The sequence below is a fragment of the Acyrthosiphon pisum genome, chromosome A2 (assembly GCF_005508785.2).
Source record: "Acyrthosiphon pisum isolate AL4f chromosome A2, pea_aphid_22Mar2018_4r6ur, whole genome shotgun sequence".
NCBI lineage: Eukaryota > Metazoa > Arthropoda > Insecta > Hemiptera > Aphididae > Acyrthosiphon > Acyrthosiphon pisum.
The window spans coordinates 14228150-14253499 of record NC_042495.1 but is presented as its reverse complement, the minus strand read 5'-3'; the positions used below and the strand labels follow the sequence as shown (position 1 = coordinate 14253499).

The 25350-nt window shown below is 29.4% G+C and overlaps 2 protein-coding genes across 6 annotated transcripts in view; one reads left to right on the top strand and one right to left on the bottom strand.

Annotated features, from left to right (window-relative positions):
- LOC100161700 (ras-like protein rasC) overlaps positions 1–25350 on the top strand; it is a 188142-nt gene that overhangs the window by 102172 nt on the left and 60620 nt on the right. The window lies entirely within an intron of this gene.
- Positions 12194–25350, bottom strand: part of LOC100568531 (lipase member H) — a 37903-nt gene continuing 24746 nt past the window's right edge. The window contains exons 6-9 of one of the 4 annotated variants that reach the window (XM_008185304.3): positions 21016–21172; positions 17032–17091; positions 13472–13527; positions 12194–12322 (exon numbers count right to left, since the gene is read on the bottom strand). In XM_008185304.3, coding sequence (XP_008183526.1) covers positions 13515–13527; positions 17032–17091; positions 21016–21172 — 230 coding nt within the window. In that variant the 3' untranslated portion in view covers positions 12194–12322; positions 13472–13514. Of the gene's footprint in view, positions 12323–13130; positions 13528–13765; positions 13877–16679; positions 16972–17031; positions 17092–21015; positions 21173–25350 lie in introns of those variants that run through there. The other 3 variants (XM_003244782.3, XM_008185303.3, XM_029490299.1) reach the window with 3 other exon arrangements.

Sequence of the window (25350 nt, the reverse complement as noted above, 5' to 3'; positions counted from 1 at the left end):
TTGTATGGTCAATGACCTGTGCTTTATAGTATATATATAATATATATTGCAATTTGCATTTGTACCTACCAAATTCTAGCTAAATGAAAATAATTATAATGTATACAATTCGTATAATATAATTATTATATGCTTATATAATTATATTAAGTAGGTATAATATACTATAGACACTCAAATTGTAAATTTTTTTTTCGCAAAGTTTAGTAAAGAATTTATATTCTTTACAAACAAAACGCGATACAGTGGAGACATTTTTAATTTCTCCAGCCATCTTAAAAACAAAAACAAATTTGTTGGACACAGTTTTTATGCAAATATATAAAGTACGTAATTTGTCCGAATTCGTACTCCCACTTACGAAATTTAAGCTAAGTATTTCTTCCAACGTTAATTATTACTATTATAAACATTAAACCTACAATTTATTACTATTATTATTCAAATTACTAATTCCATTATGAAACAACCATCTTATGAATAATAGTGAAATAAATCTCTGTACCAATACAGAAGTAAACTTATATGACGTATAACGCACAATACCATAACAGATGTCTTACTCAGAAATCTTTAAAAGTAGTTTTATAAGACTTATAATGTATTATAATATGCGTTAACTGGTAAGTAATAAGTCTTGCATATTTAGCGAACCAAACTTATTATAATGTTTTATACCAACATAACACTATATCAACTTAACAGTCACAAGAAGTTAATATTCAATATTTTAAAAAATGGTAGCTATGTCTACTTACTATACGTGCTGCATACATCTGATGGTATTATAATATCTAGTTTGATATAAAATATATTCTTTCAATAGATTTACATTTACCTATTTTATCATAATATTGTTTTTTAAGTCACTACTGTGTATGTAGGTACTCTGCTTACATATTAGGTAATAGGCTTGGATTTTGTGAACATTTCATGAAAATAAAGTTTTGGAAGTGTTGATTTATTTATTTGAGTAATCAACGAGAACTTATGATGTCAATAACATTTACCCAGAATATTAGGTTTTATTTTAACAGTTATGGAGTGAACACGTTTGGCAAATGGTTGTCAACTTACCATGTTACAATGAAGTCGTGCACTCGTGCGTCAAACGAATGAACACTAATCGTATTATATTTATAATTAATTTCTGAAGTCAAAGTAAAACTGGCCCAAAAGAAACAAATTACAAACACTGTTGTTTTATTTATTTTGGTACAGTCAACTGTCAATGATTACTGACATCGATTGTGTCCATTTTTCAACGATTTAGGTACCTGCCCAGGGGTTAGAGTGGGGTGGGAGCGCAGGAGGACTCTTTGCCCCTACTTCATATGACGGTTAAAAAGCATCCCCTTTAACAAATTAGGATTTTATACATTAGACATTATACATAAAATTATATATGGAACGCTTAAAACTATTTGGAGACATGAGTCCCTTCTGGAATTTTTTCCCACTTTAACCCATGTACCTGCCTATACATTATGAATATTATGTAGTATATCGATACTTACAGCTATTGTGAGTCATGTCCACCGAAAATACGAACTATTGTCTGTTTCATAACGTAACCAGTTATAGGTTCTTAATATTATAATGTATTGTAGAAGGTTTTTCAACGGAAACTTTCATAATATTATAAATAATTATTGTGATTTTTTTAATTTCGCGAGTCAACCGCGTTAATCGAATACCACGATCAATACCCACACAAATATCGTGTGGTGAAATAACTTAACGCATCGCCGAATAATCCGTTCATAAAATACGCCCTTTTGTAAATAAATGAATAAAACACACGGTAAATATTGTGCATTACGCGTGGTGCGGTTTGTAAACATTTCATCAAAGGGATGGTAATAATAACATATTCCAAATACACTGCGATTTAGTTTATGAATCACAAATTACTCATCGATATAGGCGGCGGGTAAATAAAATCATAACTTAAAACGTTTTTAATAACTAAATTGAGAAGTAATATCATACATGAAACATTCACTGACATTATATAGCAACACGGCTGAAGAAAAATAGGTATGTATGTGCAAACCAAAGTAAATAAGTAAGTCAAGTTCTTGAAAAAACTGAAAAAGATTCCAAGTCATAATACTACTTATCCTATAAAATGTATAGGGTAGGTAGTATTATCAATATTTAATATTTTAATGCGCACTCGTATATTATACAGACTTCAGGGTACCATCCCATTGGTTTTATTCTAGTCAGTATAATATCATATTTAAGAATTAAAGTACCTATTATAGTATTAGTATATCGTAATTAATTTTTTGACATTACATCGGAGAGCAAAAATTACTGTGACTATTTATAGCAGTGGTTCTCAAACTTTTGGTGAACACAGACCCACTAACGGGAGACTTTTAGAAATCGTGGTCCCCCAACGGGCATGTACCAGTTGCCCCCAAAAGTACCTTTTTTTATACCAATTCCCCACAAACTGCCTAGAGCAAAATGTACCAGTTGCCCTCATATGTAAATATATATACGATTAAAAAATTTAGCTCGTAAAATAGGGTAGGTAAATATACAAATAATAATTTTAAATAGTAATTATTATAACAAAACATAGTACATAATAATATTATATATAATTTTTTTACTTTTTTTTTTTTTGACAAATTATCACATTGAATATGCCGCTTTTCATTATAATTATATTATTTATTATGAATTTTTTTCTATCATTTTATACTATTTTATGCTATTTTAAACGATTTTATTTATTATTTGTATATTTACTTTCTCTATTTTACGGGCTATAATATATATATTTTTTTATTGATCATGAAGCCCGGAAACTCTGGCCATTAGCTATTTGTTTTTTGTTTGTAGGGAGGAATTGTAGGTTGGTAAACACGTGTGTTTTGGTTTGATAGAATTTTTAAGTGAGCACCCGTAGGTATCTGCCATGCCCGGGTGGGGGATGGCGCCACTTCTCTCCGAACACCGTGACTTGCCCGAAGAAAAATGCCACCCGCGGCCGGGATCGAACCGGCGCTGGTGTGAGTTGCAACCGACGCCTTAATCCGCAAGGCCACTCCGTCCCCCTGGGGTATATATTGTAATCGTGTATATAGTATATAATATATACTATAAATTAAGATGTAAGGGCAACTGGTATATTTTTAAAATAACGATAACACCCGTGGGGGGAAACTGGTCAACACCCCCCCCCCCCCCACAACCAATTTTAATTCGAGTACTTTTATATTTTTAAAAAATATCTCATGTTATCATAATCATTATTTTTATACTTATTTAATATTTTATAGGTACCTATTACAAATCATATACCTAAGTAGCTACATAAAAACATACACATTTATAATTATTTTTAATACCTACGCATAATTTTTCATAAAAATGTAATATTTTATTTTTAGATAGAGGCACCGACGATTAGTTTAAGAATCCCCGGGAGGCCACGGACGACCATAGTTTAAGAACCACTGATTTATAGTACAATATTATTAGTTTACCTAAATTCTATAAGCTTGATACAAAACTGAAATGTTTGATTTTCGATTCTTTAAAATTGTAGAAAACCAATTATAGAGATAACTTATGTAAATATTTTAAAAGTTTAATAATTAATTTTCATTAAGTTGTATTCAAACAGTTGTTTTAAGACTTGAAGAATATGAAGAAGAATATGAGTGGATGAAAAGTACCTATATTAGATTAGTTGGTGGGCGGGTATGAATGATAAATAACACCGTCAGAGACTCCTTGTATATTTAGTATAACAAAATTCGGTGGGTTTTTTTTTTAAAATATGCCTTGTATTATTTATTGTTTATTTATTTTTTATAGACGTATCCGAGTAGGTTATTAATTAATAATTATTAACTTGCCAAATACTCAGGTTATTTTACCGTTCCTATCGTATTATATTTATGTATAACATTATAATAATTCTCAACAAAAATCAAGTTGTCCAAACGATGTCACCAGACATGATTATCATATTTTATACTTTAAAGCATCATTATAATATTATTCATCACAAAATAATAAAATATTATATGTTGTTTACAAGAGTCTGCCGAGATAAGCTCCGTGAACGACTGACGGACAGCTGGTGCGGCGCAATATACTAATACTACTACACACGGTTAGCGACAATAAATTCATAATTTTTGTTGTACCGATGCATACCTAGGTTGAATATTTCCTCGCGTAAGTAGAGTATATTTTAGAAAATCGATTTCTGGCGATTTCTGGTTTTCGGTGTGAACCATAATTATATACTGCACTGATGGCTGGTCGCGAAGTAATGAGTATACCAAACCGCTCAGCATTCACAACGGTCGTTGACGTTTTATTATAATTACATTGTTATGGTAATAACGTCTACGCCCGCTGACTTTGTATTTAGTTATCTTCTTGTCCCTCATTTCCACCCATCTCTCTCATCACCACACTGGACTTTGCCGGCGGCGGTTTTAATCCGTAGGTATACGCGGTTAATTTACTTCGGTTTTGCTGTAGCCGTAGGTACCTACTGGTGATGGCCGCCGCAGCCACACGCCATCACCGGTAACTGATGTAAATATATGTACCGGAATTAATCGTACACAACACTGCAGTGATCATAATATTATAATATCGGGGTACCACTGGATCACCTTAATGTCTGAAATATTTGTAGTACCTACATCGAGGCTTATAAAAAACATCGCAAACCAGACTATGAACCTATAAATGTTTGGGCCGTGGTTTACAACTAATACGAGACAATATCAACAAATAAGTATAAGGATGAAAAGAAAGAGAGCAATAAAGCAAAGTATTAAAGTTTTATGAATGAATAATATTTTCCAAAAACCTGTGTATATACTTTTCAATATTGTAGTGAATGTTTGCCATTAAAATAATCACTCTGTATACTATGCACTATATACAATATACATCATAAATGTATATTTTATTAATTATTATATAATAATTATATAATTCTCGAATTAAATGTGTTGAAAGTCACCGATATATAACTGGTAAATAATAGTATCGTAATGAACGCAGACAGACTTGTCGATATGTAGTTATACACTGCAGGCGATTGTCGACATTCATATAGTTGGTGGTTAGCAAGGTAATCTATAATAGCGAAAACCAAACTGTAATTGTAATAATAATAATAATGATGATGATATGTAAATAAATAAACAATTTGGGTAAATTGAAATGTCACCGTACATCAAATAATATCTATTGAAATCCTAGAATGTAGGGTCCTAAGTACCTACTCTTAACATCGCTGCGTTTTTCGTCCATTTCACGCTCGGCGAGGGACGAGGAAATTAAGCAGGAGTATGAAATGCCTCCGAAAATCGATTTCACACGAATTTTATGACAATTATACGGAGCGCTAAAGCTGTTCAATTAATGTTCTCAATATTTCCGTCACAATGGCCCAAGATAATAAAAATACTATAACATATATATATATATATATATAACTACTCTGCGGATAATGATCCTTATAACATGTGTGTAGACGAAATGTCCTCCACGTAAAAGACTCACGCGTACAAAATATATATATTTTTATTATTGTTATTCTATTGTTTTTGTTGCTTTTGTTGTTGTTATTGTTGAAGCGAAATGCAGAGGCGCCCTAGGAGACCGAACAATGTCGGCTGTTCGATCATTTTTGGCCATCATAACCACCGAAGTTCGGCCCGGAGCGTCGTTTTTACGGCTCTCTAGTCTCGCAGTCGAACCTTTCTCGAGGCCGACGAATCGTATAATATTACCACCGCTGGCACACGACATGGTGTTATAGTAACAAAATTCCAAAAATAATAATATTACACATGTTCAGTATATAAAATAACAATATGACGTATAGTTTTAAGCAACATAAAACATTTGAACACAGGCTTTCCATTCGAATCACACATTCACACGTCATGATCCTCGCGAGTCATCGAACGCCGAACATGATATAAAATAAATGTTATAGCATATACATACAATCGTTAATGTGCATCAGAGTTGATTCGATTTCATCAATCGTATTAGACAATTAATGTGAATTAAAAAGGCATCTATATGCATAACTCCCGAATAACCTTATGCAACGCGCAATAATAATTGCAATTAAAAGTGGTGATATGTGAATGTGATGCGACTCGACCCTACTTTATGAGCGAATGAACAACCTAAACATAATATGATATAACCATAAAGCCCAATGGAACTGAATAATTTAACTAGTGTATGAGCGATAATACTTACAATAATTGAATAATCAGATCTATTAACGTGTCATGACTGCGTCTTCGCCTTTGCTGCAGTTCCATGTAATTATAAACGACGGTATGAAGTATTAACGAAGTTAACGACTTTAACGACGTTAACGAATACTGAAAACCTAATTTTTGTGAGTTGTATAATATTTTTAGATTCTGATTCTGAGATTGATTTTACAATAATATGTTTTTTTTGTGTGTGACTGTATTAGTTGAAATAATTATTTGATTTCCAACTTTGGGGGTGGTTTCTGATAGAAAATTGGTTCTATTAGGTTCTTTTGAAATGTCAAATTCAAAATTACCAGTATTTTTCAAAATACTCGGAAAACGGGATCTAATAGGCTTTAACACTTTTTAACGAAATCGATATTGTTTTTTATAGTAACCCAAAAACGTGGAGACTTTTCACCAATATCCGTTAATATCCAAATTTACATACCTACATGATAAAATTTTAAGATAATTTGACTTTTTTTGAAGCTATTGATATTTTATAGACATTTAACATTTTAAATTTTAGATTCTGAGCGGAGCGATGAATAAATTGATTTTACAATTATGTGTTTTTTTTTTAATTTTTGTGTCTGTCATCATCGTTTTGGGCAGTAAAACTGCTTCGATTTTCTTTAACAGTATCTTGTTCGATGGAAAAGTGAATCTAGTTTGTGCATTGGGGAGATCAGAATTTAAAATTACAAATAGTTTTCAAAAGCGTTTCCATTTTTTTCATAAATGGTCTAATTTCAAATTTGGACGAAATAAGATTTAAACAAAGAATAACGATTGTGGTTATTTTGTTGTAATTTAAAAATATTATTCCTGCTACCTTCCTACTTCAAACTTTGAAGTATATTATTATATATTTTAGAGTTTTAGATTTAGACAGACAATGATATTTTTTTAAATGTTATTTATTCGGCAAAAGTTAATTTACCTTGCTATATAATCTACTGTATTACTAATGGTAAAATAAAATATTACATTAATATTAATAATATCATAAAATATACTTAGTAATATAGGCCGACAGACCGTCTTCGCTCTGAATCGTTTTTCGTATGCAATGATTTATCACTGATTAAAATTTAACGCATCCGTTTACCGTTACAGTGATCCACTCGACACCTGTTACACAGCATAATAACGGTACACACTTGCCCACCTTTTTTTTATCATTACAATTTAATTTTAAAAGTATAATTCTGAAAAATAATATCAATCTTATAAAATATACACGAAATTAGTCGAAACGTTTAAAGTTTGTAAACATACAAATCCTGAACATGATAAAAAATAAGTAGACGGAATAATAATAGGTATAGCTTTTATAAACGTTTTTAAAATAATCGAAACCAGTGATTCGTTAATTTTTAATTATTTAAGATCAACATAATTATTATAATTTATAAAACTTTGAAAATTTGTCCTTCATAAAGCGTTAAGACGTTTATTTATTTATAACGTGTTAGGCTGCAGTACACTAGAATACAATAGATTATCATCAGAACTAACAGTAAAAATTAAAAAAATAGGTAAAATACAACAAATAAAACTATAATATATTATTATAGGTATTTACGGACTATAGTGTAAAAATAGACCGTTCATTGGTAACTTCTTTGGTAATTTGAGTCTCCGCTATCAACATTTTGTCATATATCGTTTGACCAGTACTTGGCCATGTCTATTGCCTTCTGGTTTGCCACCATAAGGTCTTTTCAGGCCGTAGCCATTTTCTTCCAAAAACGAGATACCGTTTTCCTCCACTTTCCATTTTCCAACAATAAATAATAAATAAAATAGTAAAAAAGTTAATATAAATAATTTGTGCATATCAAAAAAATAAAAAATATTCTTTATTAGGCTTAATCGACAGCTGATATAGATATAGCCGATACCAAAATATATCAACCAAAAATGTGATCCTATCAGGGCTTGCATTTGAAAAAAAATTCTGTTTTATGTTATTTACAATTAAAACGTTACGAAATGTTTGCGATTATCGTTATTTAGAATTAAAATGTTATTCAACTTTTGCATTATACAGAATAAAACGTTATCCAAGTTTTGCGTTTATCGTTATTTGAAATGGTGATAATACCTATAAAATTTAAAAACAATGACTAATTCGGGTAGATAATGGCCCTATTTTTCGTTTAAAGATATTTTATAAATTACGTTTTGCGTTATATTTGTTTAATGATATATAATATATTTGTAATAGTTGTGTTTTGTTTGCGGTATTTTTATTATCGTTTTCCGTTATAATTATGTATACAAATTTCAATCGTTTTTTTGTCAAATATAACGTTATTATAATGTTTGCAAGTCCTGGATCATAGCCTTACTCTATATTTATAATACGGAACGTAATACTACAACACTGCCTAAAATATTGGAGGAAAATAGATATAATTTCAGTCTACAACAATGTGGAGGAAAATGGATATCGGAGGAAAACGGTATTTCGTTTTTGGAGGGAAATGGATCCGTCCCTTTTCACTGCAGGCATTCAGAGCATTCCAATAGGGTGTCCATTGTCTGTTCCTCGCCGCACTCGTATAACGCCGATGAGTCTTCTAGATAACCCCATTTTTTCAGATTAGCTTTACAGCGTCCGACCTTTGTTCGTAGTAAGTTTATAGGCTTCTCCATATTGTCCAACTATTGTTGTATTGTAATATTTTTAAGACGTTAAAAATATAATAAGTAACAGTAAATAGAGCGTATCGTGACTGTTTGACACCCACAGCGAAGTACACGAATGAGGGTCAGCCAGTGCCCAAACGACATCCTTGATCAATGTCACCTGCTGCCACCAGTCAGCATTCCTCGGGAGTCTATCGTCGCTAATTATTTGGGACGACAACAGCAGCACAACATCTTGCTGATTTTGAGACAAGGCCTCACTAGTGCCGACCGGAACGACCTACGACGCCCTTGTCGCGGTTGTTCCGCTGCTGCTGACTTTACCGTAGTCGTCGCTGGCTCCAACCAGTCGCCGTAATTTTCAGCCACGGCTATTAATATATAGTTATAACTTCCGGCGCACTCCTGGGACATAACGGTATTGGTGGAAGGTACCATCCAGTCTTTGGGTACTGCATTTTTAATTTCTGTGGAGACTTCTTCAAATTCTACCAACTTGACCCGAAACTCTCGGTATAACGATCCATGGTATATTCATTTCTGATGATACCATACTATCGTCACGTGAAATAGATGACGACTGTTCGTCATTCGGACACAGATATGTGGGTGGCAAATTTAACGACCTCTTAACGGCCGCCACTAGTTGTAAGTCTTCGTTCAGCTCGTCCAACCCCTTGAAATCTTCCGAAGTCAATGTCGTCGTCGTTGGTTGTTGGTCAAGGAGCTCACTGATAGCACAGACAATTTTTGGCCTCACGGTCAGTGTAAGATCGTCTACTGTGAATGCGTCATCTTCGTCAGTTATGCTTCATCGTCCGTCATGTAGGCGTTGTGTTTCGATGAATGACAGCATCGGCTATAGGTGTGGAACTCGAACTGCTGCAATCTCCCAACAGGATAATCATCCTGGCGTAGTATCGTTGAATTGTTTTGTGAAACTTTCCATATTTTTGATTTTTTTATGTGGTTGACTTTCCCTATTTTTTCATACCTTACGTAAGGTTAGAAAAATAATTAAATTATATAATATAAATAATAAATTTAGAAATTAAATATTATATCCGACGAAAAAACTATAATTCGAAAAATGGCTATCGTCACAAAATGTAAATTGATTAAAAATATGTATTAGAACGTATGAATAAACAACAATAAGCAATAATAATACATAACAATAATTTGTTTCTTATCATTTAGAATAATTTTCATTCTAAAATTGACTTAAAGTAATTTCATTGGTTTAGGTACATTAATACGGTATTCAAACATAATTAACTCGATCGAGTACCAGTCAACATCGCAACATACGAGGCAGTTTTCAAAATATTTATTTATTTATATATTTATTTTGTATGCTATTCATACCACTATTGTTATAAGTGGCTCTCGGAGTAATAAATAAAAAATCTTTTAAATCAAAGTACATTTTTGATTTAACTGTCTTCAATATACTTTATTTAGATAGGTAAATACGGACAACAATACAATTAATGGGAACATATATTATTAAATTGTATTTTATATAAACATATTATATTGAGTATATTTTTCATACTATGTTTATTTAGTGAATAGATTAATGCCTCGTTGTATATGTTTTATGAATATAGTTGTAGCTTCTGGTTCCTTAAATGATTAGGTTACACGTGAACCTTTACAAGTGAAAATTGTGAGAAACCACAAAAAAAGATATGATAAAAGTCAAAAAGAGATAAAAATTTTTGTTGTTTTTTTAACATTCTGTACAGGACTCCTATTAGAAATTTCTATCCAAAAAACTAAATTTTTGATCGATTATATTATCCGGATGATATTTTTCTAAGTAATTAATCGTCAATATAATGCTCCAAACGGTAATTATATTAACACGTACAGAAGTAAGTTGTAGGTACCTACCAGTTAAAAGTCTTGCGGAAGGAAATGCATGTAAATGCTTTTGGTATCTTCGTTTAACAAATATTGCTTCGTATGTTTTTAACATAGAATATTATAATATTTAAACAAAACATAGAGTTTAAGTGAAAACCAATGTTTAAGGTACAAATTACGAGAAAAAGCTTTTAAATGGCATAGTTTATGAAACTTCGAAGACACGTCATGAATTCCTTATAACATTGTTAATCAATTAATAGAAGTTTAATTGTGTCTTTTATATATATATATATAAGTAAATATAATTATTTTTTAGGTATATTTCACATAACATATGTATAATATATATTCTTATAAAATAAAGTAATTCAGAAAAAAGTACGCAATACAAAATATTAACAGTAATACATTTTTTTTTTTTTAGGAAGGACGATTCAACTTTTTTAAGTAATCAAACAAATTAACTATTATTATTTAAGATTTTAAAATTGAAATGTTGTGTTCGCTATTAATCTTCCTTGTACTTGTACCATTCATATGGAATATAATATTTTATATTATTTTATAGCATCCAAATTATGAAATTGTTTTATTAGTTATTACTTATTACAGTATTTTAAATGGGAAATCATGAATTATATAATTTTGAATTTGAATAAAATTACAAATATACGAATCACAAATAACACAATTCAATTATGTGGATGTAACATAATAATATTGTATTTTAATTTTGTAAATAATTAAATATGTTATACTAAATGTTTTCTTTGTTTAACTTTTTGTTCAATTATAATATAAACTTGTTGATGCAATTATCAATTTCATTATCAGAATAAACATTTAATGAAATATAAATGTATTTTACGCAATAATGTATACTTAAAATAATATTAGAATAATGGATATTACTTAATGATACATTTACATTATTTATACTTAAATTATAATATACATATAGAGAGAGAATTATTAAATCTTTACGAATTCTATTATTATTTGTTATAACAACTTATAATTACTAAAAACAATAATTGTATATAATTATGACAATAAACACCATACATTACCATTTCATTTGCAAATATATTACGAAATGTGAAATTGTATATATCCCATATTATAATGGATAAAATTCTGGTACATTATACATGAACCACAATCATATTATATTAATGTGTTGATATATCACACGATTTTAGGGAAAGATTATAAAAATAGTCAAAAATAGAAATAATTGTCAACTTTTTTTGTACGAATATTTCTGATGTGATGTATAAAACATAAATATTATAAATTGGATATAACTAATACTGCTATAGGTTGTATGACCATTGTAAAAAAAAAACCGAGTCAAAAATTTAACAATACATGCTTCGCAATAGTTTAAAAATATTTATTTTTTTTATAACAATTTGTTTTTAATAAGTGTAAATCGTAAATTTATGTTTTGCAATATGACATCGGGGTGTAGCATTAGACTTGGATTACCCAACGTCGAAATTCCCCATCTGTTAACAATAATTAATTTTAATGTATAGTATAGGATATATAGATAGTTAACGATCAATAAGAATAACAACTGCACGAAATAGTTTTTTTTATTGTGCATAGCATATAACATGACAGTGTTTGCTATCTGATACAAAATTATTGACTCGTAGGCGTTAATATATGACGCAACATGGCGTTTAAATATATTCTTAACTTTATTATTTTTTTTTTCACTAATGACTTATCTAACAAAGAATTTAAAAATGTCTATTCTATTTAAATTTAAATCATTCCAATTGTATATCCAGTACATATAGTTTTTAGTGTAAGATTTAATACTAATTAATACAAAATCTTCGATTTTCATAGGAACACATATACCACACTTTTCACAAGCAGCCATTTTTAAATGGATTCATTGTAATATAAAAATTGTTTTAAATAAGTTCTTATCTTTTGTATTTTGTATTATAATTTTTTTTTGATTTTAATAATAATATGTCAATTTTTTTATGTAATTTATTGTTTATAGTCAAAGTTATTCATTTATTTCTAGTTATAAAATAAAATTAATGCAATTATAAAAATATTATATTCATCTTCCAGGCCTATATTATTGGTTCATGTTATTATATTTCTATCATAAAATTTAATTTAAAGTATCGTGTGCCTATAAACATACGGTATAAATAATATTAATTTAAATGATTCAAACTTAATCACCAATTAATATAAATATTATAAATGTTAAAATAACTAACAATGTATTGAATATCTTTAAACCAAACAGTTATTATTTATTTTGTGATCATAAAAAAAAGATAATATTGCACATGCATCCATATATTTCTAATATTATACAACCACCATCAATGTGGCCATAATACGGAAAACTGTTAAATAAAATGATGTTCTATTTATTTATTTAATTATCTATTTTTAAGGTGTACTGTATAATATTTTTGTATTCCTCACATTATTTATTAAGGAGATAACTATATATTAAATAGACAAATAAAGGACCTGTGTGACGTATACGAATAATATGACTTAAATTTAATTAATATTATGTGATAAAAAAAAATAAAGTGCCAAATAAAACATCGCATACATTATACGCTTCGAGTAGTATATACGTTTATGTAAAAATCAGTTACAGTTCTTACTTTGAACAATGATAAAGTAAATTTTCTTCCAAATCTTTACACTTTAGTGTAAAAAGCTGAAACACAATAATAATTAATCATAAAAAAAAAAAACAATGTATTATAATATTATAATGGATTGATTTTATACAACTTATAGGTATTATATTAAATTTTAATGAATTATACATTGAAATTCATAGCAATCATTTTAAGCAAAAAATTATTATGATATATTACACAAGGTAGCTGTTGTAGGTATACGAGAATCATAAAAAATTATAGTAAGGTAAGGACTGTTCAAAAAACAATTTGTAATATTATATGCATTTGGTTGTAAATTAATATTATTGATCAAAACATGCCAAGGATTTGTACATCTTTTAAAATAGGTACTTAATATTATCTTTAGAACTTCTTGTGTACCTGCAAAATGTATAATTCCCCGCTGAATAATCATACAAGTAAAATTAATTATTTAAAATGAAACTATGCTCAGATATTATAATGTACGCTGTATAAGTTGTATTGTATTGTTTAATATAGGTAGTACACAATTTATATGCATACTATTTTTAATTTTAATATATGATCATTTAAATTGGCTTATCAAGAAAATAATAAACCCTAAAAATGGTTTGTGTACGAAATTGAGATATTTTTTACGATGAATTTACCAATATATTGTAATTACATTATTTATACTGAACAATTGTTGAAAATTTAAATATATTTGAAAGAATTTGCTATAACTGTGTTCGAAAAATCTTATAGTCTGGCCGTACATGGTAATCCAGGACAGGAATCGAGACAATACCATAACTCATAAGTTCAAGTGCTTTTGTAAAAAGTTTATAAGCAATATTCTTCGAATTCACTCCCAATCCTCAGACGAAAAAAAAAACAGCACCACCTTTGACTCTACTTCCGTATATTATTCGTTTAATATTATTATTATAAGACCTAAGTAAATAACGCTTTGTTCAATCCTTACGCGTCAAATCACACAATAAATATTTATATAGATCTATATAGTTTCTTAATTGTACCTATACGTCTTTCAAATTATTTACCAAGTCTTATTAAAATTTATTAAAATGCACCTATTATTTTTTTTCACTCAAAATAAACTTTTCATGCCATAATATTATTAGAATATTTAGAGAATATAAAAATATCGTCGTCAATCGAAATTTAAACACACAAACCTTAAACTATATTATTAATTATATGTTTGCCATCCTCCCATCCTACCTCTTAATCATTGGAGATTTATCGATTTTATTACGCGCAATGGTGCCACGCGAAAACGAAAATTCATACAACCGTCGTCGCGTTGTTATATACCACACTTTTGTTCATTTACACAGCATTACTAGTTGAAACATTTTTTTCCCCCTCGGCGTAATGTATCGGAAATGCATTGAACCGCGCACCGTCGGCGCTGCGGCGCGATGATAAAAGGCCAATCCGACCGCCGCCGGTTCGCAGACTGCAAGCGAGGGCTTTATTTATTTATACGTTTGACGTTTGTCGGATTTTTGTTTTTATTCCCGTTGGATGTATTTCGACCCTTATTTTTAAACAACGCGACGCGCAAATGGTCTATTAACTAGCCGGCCGGTGCAGGGTTTTAATAGAAACTATTCCGCCGCTGTGATAAAATAATATTATATTATTTATATGCGTCCCCGCCGTGATGCATACAGAACTCAGCTCATTCGATTAACTATATATACAGTCACCCGATAGGCTGAGTCAGACGTGTAAGGTTAGCCCGATTCCGACTTCACATTGTCCGTCTGACTCGTATGTGTGTGTGTGTGTGTGTGTGTGTGTGTGTGTGTGTGTGTTGTTAATTATTAATTTTAAACGTTTTGTTCAAATTCTTCCAGTGCATAGGTACGCTAACTTACTGCACACTTTCTCGCAGCTACCCGAAGGCCGTTAATACATTATTGCGGAAACTAAAATGCTGTGACTATATTAAGCCATCCTCCCACCTATATTAATTTTTTCTATTCTATATTTTAATAAAAAATGTTTAAGCCATACACCCGAATTGCTAAAATCTTCATCTTTCATAATGTTTCAACAATATCGTTCTTGATTTTATCCACAGGTCATACGTGCTTTTAATTTCAACCGATGATTCTGTTTATCTTTTACCAGGTGGGTTTTCTTTTTACATCCCAGAATTACACAATATTTATTTTATGATTACCTAATATCCGCTGCATCTTGATACACTGCCATATGATTCAAAATCATCAAGTCTCTTAAAACAATATCTATAAATATTATTTCCCTCGGTTTATAATGTTCTTCGTGAACCGTCCAGACACGGTACGGTCAATCGAACGGACTAAGCACCATACAAAGTTTAAAAACAGTTCAAAATAAAATTAGCACTCTCCATGCACCTATCGGTCTGTTTAACCGACCTCACCCCATGAAATTGTTACTCGGGTATTTCATCGCACTGGTTCACTTTCTTGCCTTCAAGATCTCTCAAATGTCTACTTATATCTAAATCGCAACCTTCTTTTCATATAACCAAGATCAAACGTATCTTACGTTCTCTTACCGAGACAGGCTTTTATATTACATTTCTTTGGGTACCCTACACATTACTATAGTAACGAATTCACTGACAAACAAGCCAAATTCACAACATCTCCCAGCCCGATGTTATGCATATTCTGTTGAGATAAAGGTTGGATAAAGGTCACAATATTTAGCCATAATTTCGTTACACAAATCCTGAAGTTAGACCACGAAATTTTAATGTTTCCTTCTATCATCTCCGCTTTGGCCACACTTTTTTTCCCCCTTAAATCCCTTCTCAACACACTACACAACAACCTTGTGATACGTGACATAACTTATCTTATCTTCAACTCTTCCAAATTATTCAATTAACATACCTATGATTAATTTTTTATCTACCAACATTCCCTTAAATATTCAAAAAGTCATCTTAACCCCCAAAAAATATATATTTTAATTCTATTATTATATTTTAACCATAATATTATTATTATATCAATTAATTCGTGTTTAGTAAACAATTTTTGATTTCCAAAACTGCCATTTTAAATCTAGTAAATTAAATGCAATGTTTTAACTTGAAACTAATAATTGTAAAACAAAACTTAGATTTAAAAAAAAAAATACAAGTTTTGCACAACGAAAACCACTAATATTTTTAAAGCAATAGTTTAATAAACTGATTATGATCTAAAACAAATTCAATACGTCAATGTGTATATACTTGATTGTTAAAAATTTTCAAGAATTATCTTGCAAAATATCGATCAAGGATTGTTATGTTTTAAATTACTGTTAAAATACAATTACGGTTGTTTTTTGCTATATAAAGGTACTACTACTAAAAGTTAAACAGTAGTTTTTAAAAACTACCATTGAACTTATCGATAGGTTGGTGATAATTATGATAAATACCATTTCAAGCTCATAAGAAAACATTACTTCCTCGAAAATAATTTTCTTATATTGTTCTGGAATATTATTAAAAAATATTCAATACAGTATTAAGATAAATGTTTTGCTTTACTTACAAACGTGAGTACATTCTGAAATTTTTTTTGCATGGTATTATGGAATACAATCCTCTGGTTCTAAAAATTCAAGAATACATCATTAATAATATGACAATCACCCACATAAAATATTCTATTATTTTTCTATTTATTCATAATATGTTTGAAAACACGATGTATTATATTTAAGTTTTAAATCTAAACCAAAAATATGAACTTAAACATAGAATATAGGTATGGTATATAGACTTTTGTATTTATAAGGAGTACGATATATCGTATTATATTTATATGATACCATTATCTGATCATATATTTATTTCCACATCAATTAATTCGATTATAATATTATTATACATGAAACAAAAAAAAAAACAGTTGAATAGGGTACGAGACAAACATGTTCGGGCATAATAATATGCTTTCTGTCGATAGTCCAGATGTTAAAAAAAATTTCATTGATTTTAATATTATTTTGATATTTTCATCATATTTAATATCACATGGAGTTAGAAAAATATTTATCGTACCTAGTGACTAGCGAGATACCGGGATTTTCGATGTTAACCATATTGAATTTACGGACATAACATTTAGCACCGTTGAAAATCTAGAAACTCTTTCACGATAAAACTATAGGTACACTAAACTAAATTAAATGGTTAATTTGCGTATCATCAAAATTGCCAAAATTACTTTGAAGTGCAACAGGATTTTTAACAGGATAATATTTATAAATAATATGTATAATTATTATTTGAGTAAAAACACTGGAATGTTTTAATATAAAAATATTTAAATGTATAATTATTTATATAAATAAACGTTATCATCTCCAAAGAAAACAATTATTAACACAAATAATGTTTAATTAATTAAATTAACATGCATGAGTACCTATAAAACTTTTATTGAATATTTAATGATTTATAGACTAAACGAGCGATTCCCGAACTTTTACGACCACGGCACCCTTAGGAAAAAGTTTCGTGTTTCGTGGAACCCCACTGCCTGTAAAATGAATATTTTATAGCAATATTATACTAGTAACTATTATTTACGTGGTCTTTTTTTTACAAATATAATATCAAATAATTTTCTCAATATTCACGCATACATCTGGCGTAACCCTTGAGATTGTCCCACGGAACCCTTAGGTTCCGCAGAACACACTTTGAGAGTTGCAGGACTAAACCATAAACTTCTACGAAATAAAAAATCTTAATGATTATATTAAAAAACCTATATCTATACGGTATCAAAATTCGGAACATATTCTGACAAGACAAAACATAAATGTATAATTCAGTTTATGAGATAAGAAACTAATGGTATAATAAAAGACCGTAAGTGTATAAATAAAAGAAAATGAGCTAAAAGAATCAAAATCAGACACCACAGTGGACGGAGGTGTGTATAGTTACCAAGAAAAAATGAAGGAGCAATAAATCACTTAAGAACAGGCTACGGACGACGGTTGTATACCCTTTTCCACATAATGATACAAAAACTACCGATAAAATGTTTAACCGGTGAGGAAATTTGAGCTGTGAGCTAGAATATACGTATACCAACTTGAACTGTTGTAAAATCGATTATAACTTAAAAGTGAAAACCTTAACAATAAATGAACATAATAAACTACTCAACCCAACTGAAACCATTGAATAAACCTATATATAGGTACCTACTACGTATGACCAACTGTAGCCTATAAAATCTCCAAAACTCAAATGTATTTAGGTCATACAAATTATAAAAACTATACAAAAGGCCAATAGCTGGTCGGTAAAAATGTGTTCAATAATTAATTAATACTGTTTATTATAATATAGACATAAACATAATATTCAACCTTAAACAATAGCTGGCTAGGTCATTTTAAAAAGAACCTAGTTCGTGCTTCTGGGAAATAGAATAGATCCACTAAAAATATTTATACCTACTAATGCAATGATTTATATCAATGTATCAAAATAATATGTAAAACCATTTTAATGAGTTGCCCAATATTTTAAGTATATCTCATCTTTTATTTTTATTTTATCGTCAAAGTATATTTTATAATATTAATACAAATTGAGGCTGAGATTTTAATGCAGAATAAAATCTTAATAAATACATTCAAAATCCCAAATAGTGTGGTTAAAAAATTAATATTTCCAATAAATATAATAAAATATGCATTTAATAATTTTTAAAAATTCTTTTATAGTCAAAATTTAAAACATAAATGTATCAAGTTTTTTTATTGAAATAAGAAAATATATTCTTAATGTTCGTATTAAATCATTTTAAATACAAAAGAATGTTTAGATTATTTCATTTAGGTATTTAGGTCGGAGCTTAAATATGATAAAAACCGCACTTATAAATAGTATAAAATAAAAAAGTAATTCATAAAAGTTAAAAATTCGTGACGAAAATATTGTTAAAAATACCGTAAAATGCAATAAAACTGAAAATGTCAAAATATGCGAAAAAATTCAAATTAAAAGTTTCTACATTTAATTGTTATATAGTTAAAAGTTTGTGCTAGAAAAGCTATAGAAGCCGTTAGGATACCTTACAACAGCAAAAAATGCATTTACTTCTAATCTTTTTTTCCCTATTAAAAATGAATAGACAAATCACTAAACCACCACTTTTTATGAATTTTAACAAGTAGAGATTTTTTTAGATAATTTGCTCATAAATTAAAATTAACATCGTTGAAATTTTAACAATCGTATTGTAAAGAAATTGTTACAAATATCTTAAAATTCAGCATAACATTAAGTTATGTTATTTTGATAGATATAATTTATACTTTAACTTGATGAAATGTGTAAATAATGTTGTCAATTCAGACAATTTGTATAAAAAAAATTATTTTTTGTAATGAAAAAACTTATGTAGGTTAAATGAATGATACAATGTTATATTTATTGTACAGTACGAACAAAAAATTTGAAAGCAAGGTATTATAGAAGATAGAATAAATTATTATTTAAGACTTCAGTCCAATATATATTTTTTTATCCTGCAGTGTTATGAAACATTATGTAGTAAAACTTTTTCATATTTATAACGAATAAAAACATTGTCACCAAATTGTTGACTTTTCAATTACAAAATCCAAGAGGTTTATATTTTAAAATAAAATAATTTTAATATTTATTTATTTCTTTTTTTTTAATAATTCTTTCATTTATTTTTAAAACTTTAATATTTAAGTTTAAAAAATGTCAATTTTAAATATTTGTCAACAGTAATTTTTTTTTTTTTTTGTACCATTTTTCTGATCCACATATTCATAACAGTTAATTTCAGTTTTCAATGAATATTCCCAGGCAACAGAATAAAATCTTAAAAAAAAATCTGTGAACATCAGTGAACACAACTATTAAAAAATAATTATAATTTTAAAATTTAAATAAATATTGGAGAACTACGATGAAGATTATTAGATTACTAATATAAAATGTATATTGTTCTTCAGGAAAATTCATGCGATGGATTATAATGTCGATACCTTGTGTAATTTTAATACTTCTCCAGCATAACACGTAGCTCAACACTTGCCGTGATAATCTTCTTTGTTAGGTATGAATACATTATTTTTATTATGATATTTCTAATACTATTTATTTTATGAGACCGTTTTTCTCGTAAAACATTACAAAAATCTTGACTTTTGAAAATCAATATATTCTAATAAAATTTAACCAACGATGTTTTAAATGAGTCAAATATTTTTAAATAATATCACCTTCATCGTGAATAATTGTATACATTATTTTATTACTGAAATATTCTATATTATTTAAAACGACACAAGTGTAATTTGTATAGAAACTATCAAAATTGGCCATTAAGCTTTGAAAATATATTACACTATGCGTCTACATACTATTATTACAATAACTCTGATCACAAAACTTATTTCATATTTAGAAGTTACATATTATTGTCGAAAAACAATATATTTTTATGTATTACAAATCTGTATTTTTTACTTACGAATTTGGCATGTATATGTCCATGTTAATAGTCGGTTCTTTGTTATCAACGATTTTTTTCTCGCAATCGCTTAACGTCTGACACCGGTATGCCTTAAATTCATTTGAATTTTTCAACGAATCCGCCAAATAGTTTAGAACTACTACATGACCGCAAACTGAAAACATTTTATTATTTTAGTTTTTAAATATATATATTTTATTTAAATAAAAAACTATTTAAAAAACCGCAGCTGCGTTTTATAATTTATCTGCAGCGTAATGGTACATAAAGGACCTGACGCTAAATTATTGCTATTAATTATAGCGTGTAAATATATAATATGATGTTCCACATTGTATTGTACAAGTTACAGCATCCATTTAACACAATGCTGCAATATTATATTTATGATAATATTTCGATATCCTAAAAAATATATTATTTAGGTATACACCGTGTAACAAGAAGACTTGACAGATGAAATAACTTTTGTTCTAATCAATATTTTTAATTATTTTTTTATATATATATATATTATAATTTATAGTCACTTGCGCTATACGTATAATATAAAAAAAAATATTTTTATTTTCTAATACTAAAAAAAATATTTTTAATTTGATTTAAGTAAATGTTTTATTTAGAAAAAATAAAGGATTATCAATTTATCAATCTGATTACAAGAACAGCAATAATGGTAAAAATATTTATCTAAGTCAAATAGTTTATTTTTTAGAATTTTTTAAAATATCAATACTTTTTTGAGTTAATTAATTTAGCATTTAGTAATTCAATAATATATGTCACATAATATATTATAATCCTAGTAACTATCTATAATAATAAATACAGGGTAGTTATACATATAGACGTGTTAGGTACATAACACAGGTTTTTGCGAGAGGACAGACGGCGACGTGTGAGGCCAGTCGTTATTGATTTATTTATTTTTACGTTCAATATTTTTTCTCTATATTCAGCACAAACACGCACAAATTTATCATCACGGACATATATCCATCGCAATTAATAACTGTACAAACGGTTCTTCTCTCGCAGTACAGATGCGATGCACCAATGTTATATAGTTATACATCTAAGCTATAGCCGCCGATAATGGTTTATATTATGAGAATATTGTGATAGATATATTATTATATAATATTTATTTTTGGAATATTAACTATAAAATCAATCGAATTGCCTGCATGTAATAGCAATAAATAACGGAGACACTCCTACAAAAATATATGTCCAATAAAATTGCATCGACCATGCCACAGTAAGTGGTTTCTAGTGGATGTATCATCTATACTCATGTATATAATGTAATATAATAATATGATACAATGATGTAATAAGCATTTCTGTAATTATAATTTAAAACATTTACTGAAATATTGAGTTTAAACGTATTTTTATTAAATATATCTACACATATGATAATATTGTAAAATATAAAATTATGTTTAAACTGTAAATGATCTTATAAAATGTGAATATTAATTATTCAGATAATTACTAAGCAAATGTTATAATAGGTATATGGTATATCAAGACATGATACGCATGCGTACATATCATATATTGTGTATGTTTGCGTATATTTAATATTAGGTAAAACAGAACATTTTTATAGGGCAATATTAATCTAAAATGTATATACTAATATAGGTACTATTTAACAATTTGTTAATATATTCCGTTAATATGCAATTACATTGTTATTATAAATTGTTATTTATTATTATTTATATTACTAATAAGTTATAAGTTATTACAGTATAATATAAGTACCTATACTTTATTTTCTCATTTCACTAAGTTTTTACAAAATTTTAATTATATACATTATTTTGATTACCATTATAGAGCAAATAAATAGTGCAGGTGTATTTGGAATACATACCTTATAATATATAAATAATATTTGATATTTCCAATTATTTGTTTTTTTTTATTGTTTGAATTTAAAAGCAAATTATATTTTTAATCCATGGAGTTTTAATCTAAGAAAAAAATTAACTTAACACGACAGCAAAATTAATGAACACATAATATATGACTCCATAACATCTATTATTTATTTTTAAAGTGATATACGCAAATTTTAATATAACAGCTTTTTACAGAGCTTTAGATTCGGTTTCGACCGGGATAAGCTGAGAATTTGGTTCTATATTATATTGTGTACGCAAAGAGATGGTGTGACTTGGAAATCGTACTGGAACGTTTGAGGCACAATGCTATAAGTTTTAATGATATTACAATCGGCACGTATACCCGGGCTTAAAATCGACAGCCATAGCTCGTCGTTGTCGTCGTCTGTATAATAATAATTACCATGGTTCACGAACGAGAAATCACGTTACAAATCTCCGTCACGTATCCATTTTATGTGCCATCAAAGGCCCTTGTTCGTTATACAACACGCGCGCGTGAACACTCACACACGTCGTTTATAGGTACTAAATATTATGTATTTTATATCCGTTACACTTAGAAACGAAAAATGTATTTATGATTCCATAAAAGTAAAACCAGACGACTACGGCTCGTTTTAACGGCTGTTAATATAATTATAGTTTTCAGTTAAATATATCAATGTCGATGAAAAGTCATAATATATCTACGATAAACAACGATTCCGTGTCCCCTGCAGTTTGGAAGCATAAATTATATATAGGTTATACATAGTATCTTGTTCATAAATAATTCACGATTCAACCATAAAAAATAGAAATTAATCGATACAGCTTGGAGATTTAACAAAATATTACCATAATATTATAAAGACACGAGCGAGAAAACGAAGAATACAAATAATATTAATTCGAATGTCGGAGGTACATATTGTGACGTTTAAACTAATATATATGATATATAGATGACAACTGGTCCACTGCAGGGTCTCCACCAGACTCCATCACGCTCTAAATACGTAAAACAACTTTATTATCCTTTCAGCTTATATATTCAAATATTTTAAAACGTATTGAAAGAAATGCGACTGAAAACCCTATACATTTGAAAACGTTTTGATAATTAGTTTTATATTTACATCGTTTGCAACATGAATTTTTACAACTGACTATACCAGGCATCCAGACCATTATAAAAAAATCAAGACGTATTGTTTCATTAATAGTTTATTACGTACCTGCATTATTAACTCTGTAAATTGGGAAATAATTCCAATTAATAAAAACTTGAAAATAACTTTATTAACAACTTTCCGAATTCGTATTGAATAAAATATATAGCCTATTGACTGGGCCGCGGAGCACAGTGAAACACACTGTATAACTCTAACACATATGTTTGATAATTCATTCGAAACGACATTATCGGACAAACGTGTGAAATAAAAAAAAAAATAAAAAAAATACAATAACAATAAACTTTTGTCCCATTTTACGACGTACAAAAGACGTATGGACTAAAGTTTCAATCAATATAAAAAAAAGCCGTTTCTGCAAAATGTCACCGACCGTTACCGCTACCCGAAATTGTTGACGCACCGCAACCCCGGGCGCGTGTTCAGCCACTCGCGCAGCTACGAGCGAGGCCTACAAGCAATATTATTGGCAGATGTTCCGGATGCGACCGAGCAGGTCTACCGGAAGTTCGAAGTGTCTGACGGTTGTGACGCGCACATGGCGGACGCGGATTTGCAGTGAAACGGACAGCACGACCCGCTGGCCACACGATCAGATGCTGGGACAAGGGTGATCCGTGGTCGTCGCCACCCCTGTTACGCACGTGGTTGACGACCTTGCCAAAGATAAGAACGGCTTGTGGATCGGGTCCCGCTAGTACCCACACTGATGATGATGATGAAGATGCCCGGTGCTCTGAGACAATATCTGTTCGATCACATGGCTGTCAGACCGACCGAGTTCCATACGATCGGCATCAGGCCTGGCTGCCGCTAGCTTTGACGTTTGGATTCCATGTATGGCCCTGGGGGGGGGGGGGGGCAGTCTGCGTGGACCCTGTGAGCCGGGACGTGATGTCCGAGTAACGGGTGGCCCTGACCGACGTATTCGTGGGCTCAGATGCTGTTTGGGGCCATAATGTCGGACACGTGTGCCGTGCTCGTCGTCAATGACGGCTGCAACTGCTATTACGAGTAGGAATTCGGCCACACCGTCATCAACACCGAATGGGATGTTTTCGACGAAAGCGTCTTTTGACCACCTGTTGACGGAGTACGACCGCCTGCTCCGAAATCCCAGTAAACAAATTTACAAGAAAACGACTTCAGGCGTGTTTCGTTCGCGTTAACCGCATTATGGCGACCACGGTATTACATTATTATTATTATTGCTGTTATTGTTGTTGTTGTTGTTA